General features: G+C 36.2%; 1 protein-coding gene across 5 annotated transcripts in view; it reads left to right on the forward strand.

Moving 5' to 3' along the window:
- The window catches only part of LOC130231187 (potassium voltage-gated channel subfamily KQT member 2), a 104,633-nt gene that overhangs the window by 68,595 nt on the left and 21,314 nt on the right, over window positions 1-14,724 (forward strand). For 2 of the 5 annotated variants that reach the window (XM_056460655.1, XM_056460657.1), the window contains exons 8-11: window positions 28-164; window positions 306-374; window positions 1,664-1,693; window positions 8,166-8,389. In XM_056460655.1, coding sequence (XP_056316630.1) covers window positions 28-164; window positions 306-374; window positions 1,664-1,693; window positions 8,166-8,389 — 460 coding nt within the window. Of the gene's footprint in view, window positions 1-27; window positions 165-305; window positions 375-1,663; window positions 1,694-8,165; window positions 8,390-13,945; window positions 13,994-14,724 lie in introns of all 5 variants that reach the window. The other 3 variants (XM_056460656.1, XM_056460659.1, XM_056460658.1) reach the window with 3 other exon arrangements.

The raw sequence follows: 14,724 nt of genomic DNA on the forward strand, positions 1-14,724 counted from the left end.
TATATTACCTGTAATCTAAACTCTCAGGCTGCCTGGAGGTTTTATGCCACAAACCTGAATCGTACAGATCTCTATTCAACGTGGGATTATTACGAGAGGACCATTTCAGTGCCCATGTACAGGTATATTTACAGTCCAACACGAAATTACCAGCCATCTGTGAAGTTTTGATGATTTTAAATATTTCCCTAGTGATGTTTAACAGAGCAAGATGTTTCTACACAGTGTTTCCTATAACAGGGTGTCTAGAAAAAGTCTTATAATGTTAGCATTATGTTTTAACAGATTTTTACTGTGTTTTTTAGACTCATCCCTCCGCTGAATCAACTCGACCTGCTCCGAAACCTCAAGAGTAAATCTGGCCTCTCCTTCAGGTGCTCAAACCATATATTTAGCATTTTGTTTTAACACACCCTAATAATCTTGATAGGATTCATATTTGTCAGACATGCATTGCATACACAAAGAGGTCAGATGCTGTGATCTAAATGCACAGTTACTATATTTAGTTTTTAGCAATAATAAAAATCTATATATTTATATAAAAATATATATATTCATTTGTTTAATTAAATAATAATATATTTAATTTAATTTAATTTCATTTAATGCATTCTGAAAAGATGATTATTTAAATGAACAGATGCCTTTTTTTGCTGGAGTGCAGAAATCTTGCATTTATTTTTATTGACTGACAATTAAATTAACATAAAATTTATGAGTTATATAAAACTGTGTGCATTTCATGTGCATTTCAAGTGCACAACTTTGGCTTAAATATTTTATGCAAATGTAAAAACTGATGTTATAATGAATCAAATGTATTTTAGACTCACAAAGATGTAGACAGCGCCCTCTAGTGAATCTGTTATCTGAAATGTGCAACAAAACCCACCCTAAGTAATGTATGTCAAGATTGCAACACATCGGCCTCTAGTGGATTTGTAGTTCGCATGTTTACTCTAGTTTTGATCAAATAAATTCAGCTTTAGTGATCAAAACAAAATAAAATCCTATGAATCTCAATGCAGAAACAACAGAAATTAAGCTTGGTATGCTGAAAGTACACTGCTTTTTTTCTATATTTTATGATTTGTGATGATTTTGTTGTTTATTTATGCTTTTAAATTGCATCATGGCTCCGTGATCTTTCCTCTGGCAACTTTAGAAATAGAAAAAAGTGACTTTTTGTATTTAAAAAATGAGTTATCAGCTGAAATAAACAGTTAATTAGCATTTTATTCACACTGTAATGCCTGACTGAAATACCTATAATAATACATTTGCATATATGTGTGGTTATTTCAGTAGATATTTGAATATGCATTAGTTTTTGTTTAGCAGCAGGTGATGATGAAATAAATTACATTTACAATAAAGTAAATAAAATAATAACTAAAATAATAAATAAATAAATTAAATATTTTAACATTCAAACATTTGTTATTGTAAAAAAACAGCTAGTATTGAGTCAAGTACTTCAATTACTGAGACATTAAAATACGTCATTAGGAAAAATGATTTAAATACAGTTTTATTAACCTAATTAATAATTAATGACTCTTTTTAAAGTAGTTTAACAAACACTGACTGGAATACAGTTCTAAAAGGAGTTTACTGTTATATCACAATGCTCAAACATATGATTTTGTTCTCTTTACAGGAAGGACGCCCAACCGGAGCCTTCACCGAGGTACACTTTATAAACAAACAACACAAAATATTGAATGCTCTTTTGCAGTATTTAGTTTTCATTTGCATACATGCTGTCGTCAGGCAGGATGTGCTTCAGGGTTGTTATGTGTGCAAATATTTTAGCAGTCCAGCGATGCATGTTGACATCAATGAGCTCATTATTCATGTCTGCTTATGTGTATTACTGCGACCTTGTTTGTGTAGACAGATGTGGAGCGTTTAATAGAACAAATGCACATCAATACATCCGCCTACATGTCAGCCAAACCCTCAAACGCATGTCGTGATGAGAGCCAAACGCTTTATAATAACGTTCATTGATATGCATTAGGTAGTACTGAATAGTAGTTCATTCATAAATAACTGAATTGAATTAATATGACAACATTAATATGAATAACAATATGGGCGTTTATGTAACAGTTTTGGAGAATGAACTTATTACAAGATCATTTTCATGTAGCTGTATTGCAAAGGAACTAAGCCGACAAGAAAATGAATAAATGAATGAATGAATGTATTGCACAGTAAACTTTGCAAATTGATATTAAATTATAATACACTCAAGATTTATGTACTGCAATTGGCTTACTTCTGTAGTACGAAGTTTTAACAAAGTTTTTAACTAATAATCTTAATATGATTTATTTTTGTCAGTCATAAATAAAAGAGGTCAGATTCTGTGATTTAACTGCACAGTCACTACATTTATTTATTAACATCAATATTTATTTAATTTGTTTTAATTTCATATATACCTTTGATCTTATCGTTTACAATGAACAGATTAATTCTGATGACTAATTTGAATAAATGCATTATGAAGATGATAATTTTAATAAACAAATCCATATAATTTTCATTGGAGTGTGTTAATCCTACATTTAATATTTATTTATTGACTGACAATTATGTTACCATCACGTTAAGTTTATTAGTTTATATAAAACTGTGAATTTTTAAATAGACCTAAATATTTTTGTTGTTTAAATATAATGATTGATGTGACATTAAGCAAAACAAATGAACTATTTAACATTGACATACTATACGAAACGTATTTAGGATTTGCAAAAATACATAGAACACAGCGCCCTCTTGTGCATTTGTCATCTGAAATGTGAAACAAAATGTACCCGGAGCAACTTTTTCCACATTCACAAAAATATAGACAGCGCCCTCTTGTGGATTTGTGGATCTGAAACGCACAACAAAACGTACCATAAGTATTTTTTCAAATTCACTAAAATGTAGACAGCGCCCTATAGTGGATTTGTCATATGAAACACACAGCAAAAAGTAACCTAAATATCATATTTCAGATTCACAAAAATGTAGACAGTGCCCTCTAGTGGATTTGTCATATGAAGCACACAACAAAAAGTAACCTAAATATCATATTTCAGATTCACAAAAATGTAGACAGTGCCCTCTAGTGGATTTTTTATCTGAAACGTGCAACAAAATGTACCCTAAATAATGTATTTCAGAGTCCAAAAACATAAACAGCGCCCTCTAGTAGATTTCTCATCTAAAACATAAAACAAAATGTTCCTTAAGTCAGTGGTTTCAAAGTGGGGGTCGGGACCGCCGGGGGGCCGCGGGACAATGAGGAGGGGTCACACAAAAATTTAAAAAATTTTATTAAACTATTAAAATTACCATATTTTATCCATACTGACAAACAAAATAGTAGTTAATAGTAACATTGTTAATAATAAAGATTAAAAAACAGCATGATTATAAAAAGCCATCAGCGTTTCAATTTTGTTTTGCAACCCCTGTGGTTATTACGTTAAATTAAAAACACAGCAATAGCGTCAGATGCAGCAGACTGATTTTATGGCAACAGGTTTAATATATCTATATAGATTATATATCTATAATCACCTCAGAGAATATTGGAGGTCGCAAGTCACTGGCATTATTATTTTGGGGGTCGCAGGCTGAAAAGATTGAAAACCCCTGCCTTAAGTTATGTAATTCAGTTTGCCAAAAATGTAGAGAGCTCACTATAGAAGATTTGTCATCTGAAACACAGAAGAAAAAGTATCCTAAGTAACATAATTCAGATTGATAAAATTGTAGACAGCGCCCTCTAGTGGATTTGTCATCTGAAACACACAACAAAAACTTCCTTAAGTAACATATTTCAGATTCGCTTAACTATAGAGAGTATTAAATAATATACTGACACATCTCTGATAAATAGTAATAAGCATTTTAAAAAAAACTATGGATAAAAGATCAACCAGGTGGTTACGATGCCTGTTAAAGGGTTAAGTAACATATTTCAGATTCGCCAAAATATAGACAGCACCCTCTAGTGGATTTGTCATCTGAAACACACAACACAAAACTTCCTTAAGTAAAGATTTTTAGTTGCACAAAAATGTCAACAGCACCCTGTTATGGATTTATCATCTGAGATGTGCAACGAAACATACCTTAAACAACATATTTCAGAGTTCAATAATATAAACAGCACTCTCTGGCGGATTTGTCATTTAAATCGTACAGCAAAATGTAAGTAACATATTTCAGATTCACAAAAATGTAGACAGCCCCCTCTAGTGGATTTGTCATCTGAAACACAACAAAAACTTCCTTAAGTAACATATTTCAGATTCGCTAAAATGTAGACAGCGCCCTCTAGTGGATTTGTCATCTGAAACATACAACAAAAAGTACCCTAAGTAACGTATTTCAGTTGCACAACAATGTCGACAGCACCCTGTCATGGATTTATCATCTGAAATGTGCAACAAAACATACCTTAAGTAACATATTTCAGAGTTCAATGATATAAACAGCACCCTCTAGTGGATTTGTCATTTAAATCGTAAAACAAAACGTAAATAACTTATTTCAGTCACAAAAATGTAGACAGCGCCCTCTAGTGGATTTGTCATCTGAAACACACAACAAAAACGTCCTTAAGTAACATATTTCAGATTCACAAAAATGTTGCAGCGCCCTCTAGTAGATTTGTCTTCTGAAACACACAACAAAAACGTCCTTAAGTAACATATTTCAGATTCACAAAAATGTTGCAGCGCCCTCTAGTGGATTTGTCATCTGAAACATACAATAAAAAGTAACCTAAGTAACGTATTTCAGTTGCACAACAATGTCGACAGCGCCTTGTTATGGATTTATCATCTGAAATGTGCAACAAAACATACCTTAAGCAACATATTTCAGAATTCAAGGATATAAACAGCACCCTCTAGTGGATTTGTCATTTAAATCGTAAAACAAAACGTGAGTAACATATTTCAGATTCACAAAAATGTAGACAGCGCCCTCTAGTGGATTTGTCATCTGAAACACACAACACAAAACACAAAACTTCCTTAAGTAAAGATTTTTAGTTGCACAAAAATGTCAACAGCACCCTGTTATGGATTTATCATCTGAAATGTGCAATGAAACATACCTTAAACAACATATTTCAGAGTTCAATAATATAAACAGCACTCTCTGGCGGATTTGTCATTTAAATCGTAAAACAAAACGTAAGTAACATATTTCAGATTCACAAAAATGTAGACAGCGCCCTCTAATGGATTTGTCATCTGAAACACAACAAAAACTTCCTTAAGTAACATATTTCAGATTCGCTAAAATGTAGACAGCGCCCTCTAGTGGATTTGTCATCTGAAACATACAACAAAAACGTCCTTAAGTAACGTATTTCAGTTGCACAACAATGTCGACAGCACCCTGTTATGGATTTATCATCTGAAATGTGCAACGAAACATACCTTAAACAACATATTTCAGAGTTCAAGGATATAAACAGCACCCTCTAGTGGATTTGTCATTTAAATCGTGAAAAAAAAAACGTAAATAACTTATTTCAGTCACAAAAATGTAGACAGCGCCCTCTAGTGGATTTGTCATCTGAAACATACAACAAAAAGTACCCTAAGTAACGTATTTCACTTGCACAGCAATGTCGACAGCACCCTGTCATGGATTTATCATCTGAAATGTGCAACAAAACATACCTTAAGTAACATATTTCAGAGTTCAATGATATAAACAGCACCCTCTAGTGGATTTGTCATTTAAATCGTAAAACAAAACGTAAATAACTTATTTCAGTCACAAAAATGTAGACAGCGCCCTCTAGTGGATTTGTCATCTGAAACATACAACAAAAACGTCCTTAAGTAACATATTTCAGATTCACAAAAATGTTGCAGCGCCCTCTAGAGGATTTGTCTTCTGAAACACACAACAAAAACGTCCTTAAGTAACATATTTCAGATTCACAAAAATGTAGACAGCGCCCTCTAATGGATTTGTCATCTGAAACACAACAAAAACTTCCTTAAGTAACATATTTCAGATTCGCTAAAATGTAGACAGCGCCCTCTAGTGGATTTGTCATCTGAAACATACAACAAAAACGTCCTTAAGTAACGTATTTCAGTTGCACAACAATGTCGACAGCACCCTGTTATGGATTTATCATCTGAAATGTGCAACGAAACATACCTTAAACAACATATTTCAGAGTTCAAGGATATAAACAGCACCCTCTAGTGGATTTGTCATTTAAATCGTGAAAAAAAAACGTAAATAACTTATTTCAGTCACAAAAATGTAGACAGCGCCCTCTAGTGGATTTGTCATCTGAAACATACAACAAAAAGTACCCTAAGTAACGTATTTCACTTGCACAGCAATGTCGACAGCACCCTGTCATGGATTTATCATCTGAAATGTGCAACAAAACATACCTTAAGTAACATATTTCAGAGTTCAATGATATAAACAGCACCCTCTAGTGGATTTGTCATTTAAATCGTAAAACAAAACGTAAATAACTTATTTCAGTCACAAAAATGTAGACAGCGCCCTCTAGTGGATTTGTCATCTGAAACATACAACAAAAACGTCCTTAAGTAACATATTTCAGATTCACAAAAATGTTGCAGCGCCCTCTAGAGGATTTGTCTTCTGAAACACACAACAAAAACGTCCTTAAGTAACATATTTCAGATTCACAAAAATGTAGACAGCGCCCTCTAGTGGATTTGTCATCTGAAACATACAACAAAAAGTACCCTAAGTAACGTTTTTCAGTTGCACAACAATGTCGACAGCGCCTTGTTATGGATTTATCATCTGAAATGTGCAACGAAACATACCTTAAACAACATATTTCAGAGTTCAAGGATATAAACAGCACCCTCTAGTGGATTTGTCATTTAAATCGTAAAACAAAACGTAAGTAACATATTTCAGATTCACAAAAATGTAGACAGCGCCCTCTAGTGGATTTGTCATCTGAAACACACAACAAAAACGTCCTTAAGTAACATATTTCAGATTCACAAAAATGTTGCAGCGCCCTCTAGTAGATTTGTCTTCTGAAACACACAACAAAAACGTCCTTAAGTAACATATTTCAGATTCACAAAAATGTAGACAGCGCCCTCTAGTGGATTTGTCATCTGAAACATACAATAAAAAGTAACCTAAGTAACGTATTTTAGTTGCACAACAATGTCGACAGCGCCTTGTTATGGATTTATCATCTGAAATGTGCAACAAAACATACCTTAAGCAACATATTTCAGAATTCAATGATATAAACAGCACCCTCTAGTGGATTTGTCATTTAAATCGTAAAACAAAACGTGAGTAACATATTTCAGATTCACAAAAATGTAGACAGCGCCCTCTAGTGGATTTGTCATCTGAAACACACAACAAAAACGTCCTTAAGTAACATATTTCAGATTGGCTAAAATGTAGACAGCACCCTCTAGTGGATTTGTCATCTGAAACACAACAAAAACTTCCTTAAGTAACATATTTCAGATTGGCTAAAATGTAGACAGCACCCTCTAGTGGATTTGTCGTCTGAAACATACAACATAAAGTACCCTAATTAACATATTTCAGTTGCACAAAAATGTCGCCAGCGCCTTGTTATGGATTTATCATCTGAAATGTGCAACGAAACATACCTTAAACAACATATTTCAGAGTTCAATGATATAAACAGCACCCTCTAGTGGATTTGTCATTTAAATCGTAAAACAAAACGTAAGTAACATATTTCAGATTCACAAAAATGTAAACAGGACCCTCTAGTGGATTTGTCATCTGAAACATACAACATAAAGTACCCTAAGTAACGTATTTCAGTTACACAAACATGTCAACAGCACCCTGTTATGAATTTATCATCTGAAATGTGCAACAAAACATACCTTAAACAACATATTTCAGAGCCAAAAACTGTAAACAGTGCCCTCTAGAGGATTTGACCTGGATCAATGTACTTTACATTTCACACACAGGTTGAGGCACACATTTACAATAAGCACAGTTTTTTGTATTATGTTCGTGTTTTACAGCTTTTACTGCACTAGAGCTTTAGTTTAGTTTCAAGTAGAGTGTTTTTGTCTTTAAAGCCACTAACCGTCCAACACTTGTACTTTTTACAGTCAGAAGGTGAGCCTGAAGGAGCGTGTGTTTTCCAGCCCGAGAAATTCAGCGACCAAAGGCAAAAACTCTCCACAGGGTCAGCAGCCGCTCCGCCGCTCGCCCAGCGCCAACAGCATTGAAGACAGTCCATCCAAAGTGCCCAAAAGCTTAAGTTTCGGAGACCGCAACCGCGCCAGACAAGCCTTCAGATTTAAAGGAGCGGCGTCCCGACAGAACTCAGAAGGTGAGGGAAAAAGCAGAGCCTCGTGTGCGCTTCTGTACTGTTCTGCGCTTCAATCCTGGTTTCAGATATACACACAGTCAAACCAAATATTATTCAGACACTTCATTTATCACAGTTGCTGATTGCTCGATTCTGATTGGCAATTATAAGGTACAAATATAGTAGTTCCAGCAGGTTTTGAGTGCATTACAGCTCCATATCACTCCGCTGAATCATTTATTTTAAAGGGATCCTTGTTTTACCCCTTTTATAAGATTTAATATTAATATTATGGTTGTTCTGAGTGTGCCAGTTTAGGTTCAGTTCAAAACACAATTCAGATTGTTTTATTATAATGTGTTATAAATTGTTATTTTGGGGGCGTGTCCACAGCTCGCTGTTTTAGGGGTGTGTTGCTTCCTGCCCAACTTAACAAGGGGGCCGAGCCAAGAGCTGTCCCCTTTGTGTATGGCAACAGACAGGCAGACTGAGAGAAGCAACATGAGTGAGAGGACCAGCATTCAGCCGTACATGTACGACTCGGACACAACAAGCAGAGACTACTGTTGAGGAATCAGTATTCCTCACTTCCTATACAGTGCCAGAATGTGTCAGAGTGGTAGTTACAAAATCATTTGTGTCTTTGTATAGTTTTACAGCTGCTATGTAACGATTCAATTCAGTTCACCTTTATTTGTATAGCGCTTTTACAATGTAGATTGTGTCAAAGCAGCTTCACATAGAAGATTATAGTAAATTGAAACAGTGTCAGTCCAGTTTTCAGTGTTTAAGTTCAGTTCAGTGTGGTTTAATAATCACTACTGAGAGTCCAAACACTGAAGAGCAAATCCATCGATGCGCAGCTCTACAGATCCCAAACCATGCAAGCCAGTGGTGACAGCGGCGAGGAAAAAACTTCACCAATTGGCGAAAGTGAAGAATTAAAAAACCTCGAGAGAAACCAGACTCAGTTGGGCACGACCATTTCTCCACTGACCAAACGTCTTGTGCAGAGCTGCAGTCTAGGCGTCGGAGAAGCTGGACGTCAGCGAGACTCGTCTGTCCCTGGAGCGTCACAGGAGTCAGTCTCATGCTCTCCACTCCTCCAAGACCACCACAGCAGCTGCTCAGGATACGGCCTGGTCCAGGATTATGGAAACCTTGGGATCATCTTGTCACTGGTCTTGGATCAAATCAGTGGCGCTGCGTGGTCTGAGGGCCTCGGGATGAGCAATAATTAGTGTAGCTGCTGTTCATAGTGTATATAAATGAGATGTAAAAACCTGCGTGGGGTACATTTATGTAACCGTTAACCGTTATGTGGTGCACTGAGTGTATGCTTTACTAAAAAGATAGGTCTTTAATCTAGTTTTGAACTGCGAGAGTGTGTCTGAGCCTCGGACGTTATCAGGAAGGCTATTCCAGAGTTTAGGAGCCATAAATGAGAAGGCTCGACCTCCTTTAGTAGACTTTGCTGTTCGAGGTACTACCAGAAGCCCTGAGTTTTGAGATCTTAAAGAGCGAGTTGGATTGTAGCGAGACAGAAGATTGGTTAGATAAACAGGAGCTCGATTATTTAAAGCTTTATATGTAAGAAGCAATATTTTAAATTCAATACGAAACTTAACAGTCAGCCAGTGTAAGGAGGATAAAATTGGAGTGATAACGTTGCATGCGTCATCTGTATAGGGATGTAACGATTAACCTGTTTCACTTTCAACCATGCTTTAGTTTGTCACGGTTAATTAATCATAAAGGCTTCTCAACACCGTGTTTCTACACAGAACAAAACTGCTGCAATTAAACAAAGTTACGCCAACTGTGTGCTGTCAACTGAGCTTGTACACCAAGACTAATAACCACGCAAACTGGATTTACTTTGACTGAGGCTATAACTAAGGCAAGTTCTCACACTTTACAGCCGCACATAGCTGACAGGGAGCTTCTGTGACCGCGATAAATGCAAATGGCTGAAATTAAAAGAAGATGCAATGAAAAGTACACATGTTTGCAAACCCACCTAAAGTTACAAACAATGTCGGCGATGAGAGCGATCATGTGTTGAATGTTGATCCGCCAGCTGAGATCAATCGAGTGTTTCTGGAGAGAGTGCTGAAAGACTCTGTGGATCAGCTGTTTTTAATGGCCCGAATCTCAATACGTTGCATTCCCTGCGTGTTCAGCGCAAATGGCTGCTAAATGCAAAATCTCTGTTGCTCATTCGCAGGAAGAAGATGAAGGCTGTTGTGTTGAGCCCAATGAGCCTTACATGCAAAAATAGAGTAGGGTGTTTCTTCGGTGACATCGCTTTGACTCACACGATGAAAATGGCGGTAGTGAAACAACACACTGAGGATGTGGTAATGCGCGCCTGTCAATCAATATTGGTGGGCGGGGGGAACCACACTCCTGCATCAAGTTGCGGTCGATCTTAAAACTGCTCCAATTGGTCCACCGTTTTTATGTTGTTAAATAAAAGGACTGGGTGTGTTTATATCACCCCAATATGACGGTCTATACACTATACCTACACACATCTCTGTCCAAACAGCTTGAAAAGTAGATGATTCACCATATTTGCCCTTTAAAGCATACAACAGATGAAAATCACATCAAAAAACAACAGAAGGCTTTGGAGGAGATGTGGAAGAAACTAGTGCTAGACACAAGAGCAGTTTGAGGACAAAAACTTGACAAATTTCTCAAATACAACATCTGAATAGTGGATTTAGCCATGGAGACCAGAGGATAAGGGGAATAATGCACTCCTGTCTATTGAATTATTATAAAATAAGGCACATTAGAGGTGTAACAGCTAAACTGCTTCACTGTATCTCCACTTCTGTTTTGCTGTTTTATAATAATTCAATCGCTTGTCGTCAATTATTTCTCATTTATTCATTATAAGATCTTCAGCAAGTACATGAATTTTCCTTCCAAAATGTTTGGATTTTTCCTAATCATGCTACCTAGTCCAATATATGAAGAATTATTATCTGTAATATGTCATAGTTCACTTTAATTTGCTATAATCATAATTTGCTATAATAACCATAACTCTAACTTACAGTCATGAACTAGTGTCCTGCTCACAGTAGTAAAAAATTATCAAAAATAATATCTGGTGGGGCGGCACGGTGGTTTAGTGGTTAGCACTGTCGCCTCACAGCAAGAATGTCGCTGGTTTGAGTTCCAGTTGGGATATTTCTGTGTGGAGTTTGCATGTTCTCCCCGTATTGGTGTGGGTTTCCTCTGGGTGCTCTGGTTTCCCCCACAGTCCAAACACATGCGCTATAGGGGAATTGATTAACTAAATTGGCCGTAGCGGATGAGTGTGTGTGTGTGCATGGGTGTTTCCCAGTACTGGGTTGCAGTTGGAAGGCCATCCGCTGCACAAAAAATATGCTGGAATAGTTGGCGGTTCATTCCATTGTGGTGACCTCTGATAAATCAGAGACTAAACCAAAGCAAAATGAATGAATATCTGGTGTCTGAATCATTTTTGGTACGACTCTTATTAAGACTATCCTGATTAATATGTCACTTTATTAAAAGTAGAATCAAATGTCATGAAGCATAACCTGTCATTTGAGTCATCTTAAATGAAACATCAGTACAATCCAATTGAAGATTTGCTGGATTTGAGCTGAATTGAGAATTTTAGTTGTATAACTCTGATTTATCTGCAGTTATGAATATTAAAAGTAGATTAATTTTTAATAAAGATCAGGTATAATCTACTACTAGTTTCACTCATCAGGATTCTTATTCTGTCTTTCTGTTGTGCCGCTGCATGTGACTTTTGTATTGTGATTAATATAATTCTTTCTGTCTGTTTTGCTGCCAGTGTGTTTTTGTGCAAAAATTGTGAACTTAACTAATTGCTGTATTAGTTAAAATGTCTAATTTGTTTCAGATAGCTTTATGATTGGTATGAATACAGTATATGATTGCATGACATATATTATGACATAAATATATTCCATTATCATACCAATCATATTTAACCTGAATCTTTAGGCTGTGTGTGTTGAAATACTGAAATATAATTTTTAGTGCTGGGCAAGGATTAATTAAGATTAATCACATCCAAAAGTTTGTTTTGACATAATAAATATATACACTCATCGGCCACTTTATTATGTACACCTTACTAGTACTCTGTTGGAACCCCTCAGAACTGCCCTTATCCATCGTGGCAGAGATTCAACAAGGTACTGGAAATATTCCTCAGAGATTTTGCTCCATATTGACATGATAGCACCACACAGTTGCTGCAGATTTGTCGGCTGCACATCCATGATGCCAATCTCCCGTTCCACCACATCCCAAAGGTGCTCTATTGGATTGAGCTCTGGTGAGTGTGGAGGCCATTTGAGTACAGTGAACTCATTGTCATGTTCAAGAAACCAGTCTGAGATGATTCACGCTTTATGACATGGTGCATTATCCTGCTGGAAGTAGCCATCAGAAGATGGAGACACTGTGCTCATAAAGGGATGGACATGGTCAGCAGCAATACTCAGGTAGGCTGTGGTGTTGACACGATGCTCAATTGGTACTAATTAGGCCAAAGTGTGCCAAGAAAATCTCCCCCACACCATTACACCACCACCACCAGCCTGAACCACTGATACAAGGGAGGATGGATCCATGCTTTCATGTTGTTGACGCCAAATTCTGACCCAACCATCCGAATGTGGCAGCAGAAATGGAGACTCATTAGACCAGGCAACATTTCTCCAATCTTCTATTGTCCAGTTTTGGCGAGCCTGTGTCAATTGTAGCCTCAGTTTCCTGTTCTTAGCTGACAGGAGTGGCACCCGGTGGGGTCTTCTGCTGCTGTAGCCCATCCGCCTCAAGGTTGGACGTGTTGTGTGTTCAGAGATGCTCTTCTGCAGACCTCGGTTGTAACGAGTGCTTATTTGAGTTACTGTTGCTTTTCTATCAGCTGGAACCAGTCTGGCCATTCTCCTCTGACCTCTGGCATCAACAAGGCATTTGCGCCCACAGAACTGCCGCTCACTGGATATTTCCTCTTTGTCGGACCATTCTCTGTAAACCCTAGAGATGGTTGTGCGTGAAAATCGCAATAGATCAGCAGTTTCTGAAATACTCAGAGCAGCCCGTCTGGCACCAACAACTATGCCACGTTCAAAGTCACTTAAATCATCTTTCTTTCCCATTCTGATTCTCAGTTTGAGCTGCAGCAGATCGTCTTGACCATGTCTACATGCCTACATGCGCATTACACATGCATAATACATAGATAACACACACACACACATCTTATGTCAAAACAAATTTATATTGGATGACATTTAACTGCGATTAGTCTTTGCCCAGATTAATTTGTTCAAATGTTTGTGCATTTTGGTTAGACTTTCCACAAAGTGTGAATGCGTAGATTATTGAACATTTACTGTGATGTTGTAGATGTCTAATAAATCTATTTGAGCAGTATCTGGACGGCAGCTTGTGGAAAGGCTGACCTTTGTAATCCATATGTGTGTGTTTATGATTTTCCCCTCGATTTTTTTTTTTTTTCCGTTTCCATGTTGGATGCTGATGCTAAAGTGCTCATTGAGATGCAGGAGGAAGATTTGAGACACAGGAACTCTCCAGGTCAGATGAACGGAGCTCCACTACACATCTTAAAGCTCAGTCTATCTGACCAGCATCACCTCTGCATTACACAAACACACACACTCATTCTTTCACTCAGAGCCTTTCGTTGTTGCATTTCATTTATTTCTCATTTTTGTATGTTGTTGTTTTTGTGTTGTTGTTTTTTTTCTGAAGCCTATTGTCTGTTATCCCTGTTGTTTATTATTAAGTCTGTTGTTTCTTTGTTTTGTGTTTTATTTTTGTTTTGTTTAGTCTTTTTTTGTTTTTTGTCTGATTTTTGTGTTGTTTTTATTAATTTTTGTTTGTTTTTGTTTTAGTTTTGTTCATTTGTTTCTGAGTTTTAGTTTTAGTTTTGTGTTTTGTTTATTCTTCATTGTTTTGTTTTAATTTAGTTTGTTGCTTTGTTTTGTTTAGTATTCCTTGTTTTATTTAGTCTTATTGTTTTGTTTTAGTTTAGTTTTGTTTGATTTATTCTTCATTGTTTTGTTTTAGTTATTTTTTTGGTTTTGCTTAATTTTTTGTTTACGGTTGTTAAGTCTTCATTGTGTTATATTAGTTTAATTTTCTTTAGTCTAGTCTTCGTTGTTGTTGGGGGGTTTTTTGGGGGGGGGGTTGTATGTTTTTTTGTCATTATTTTTATTTATTTTTTGTTTTGTTTTTAGTTTTAGTTTACATTTGTTTAGTCTTCATTGATTGTTATAATTTAGTTTTAAGATTCGTTTTCTAAA

The sequence above is a fragment of the Danio aesculapii genome, chromosome 6 (genome assembly GCF_903798145.1).
Source record: "Danio aesculapii chromosome 6, fDanAes4.1, whole genome shotgun sequence".
NCBI lineage: Eukaryota > Metazoa > Chordata > Actinopteri > Cypriniformes > Danionidae > Danio > Danio aesculapii.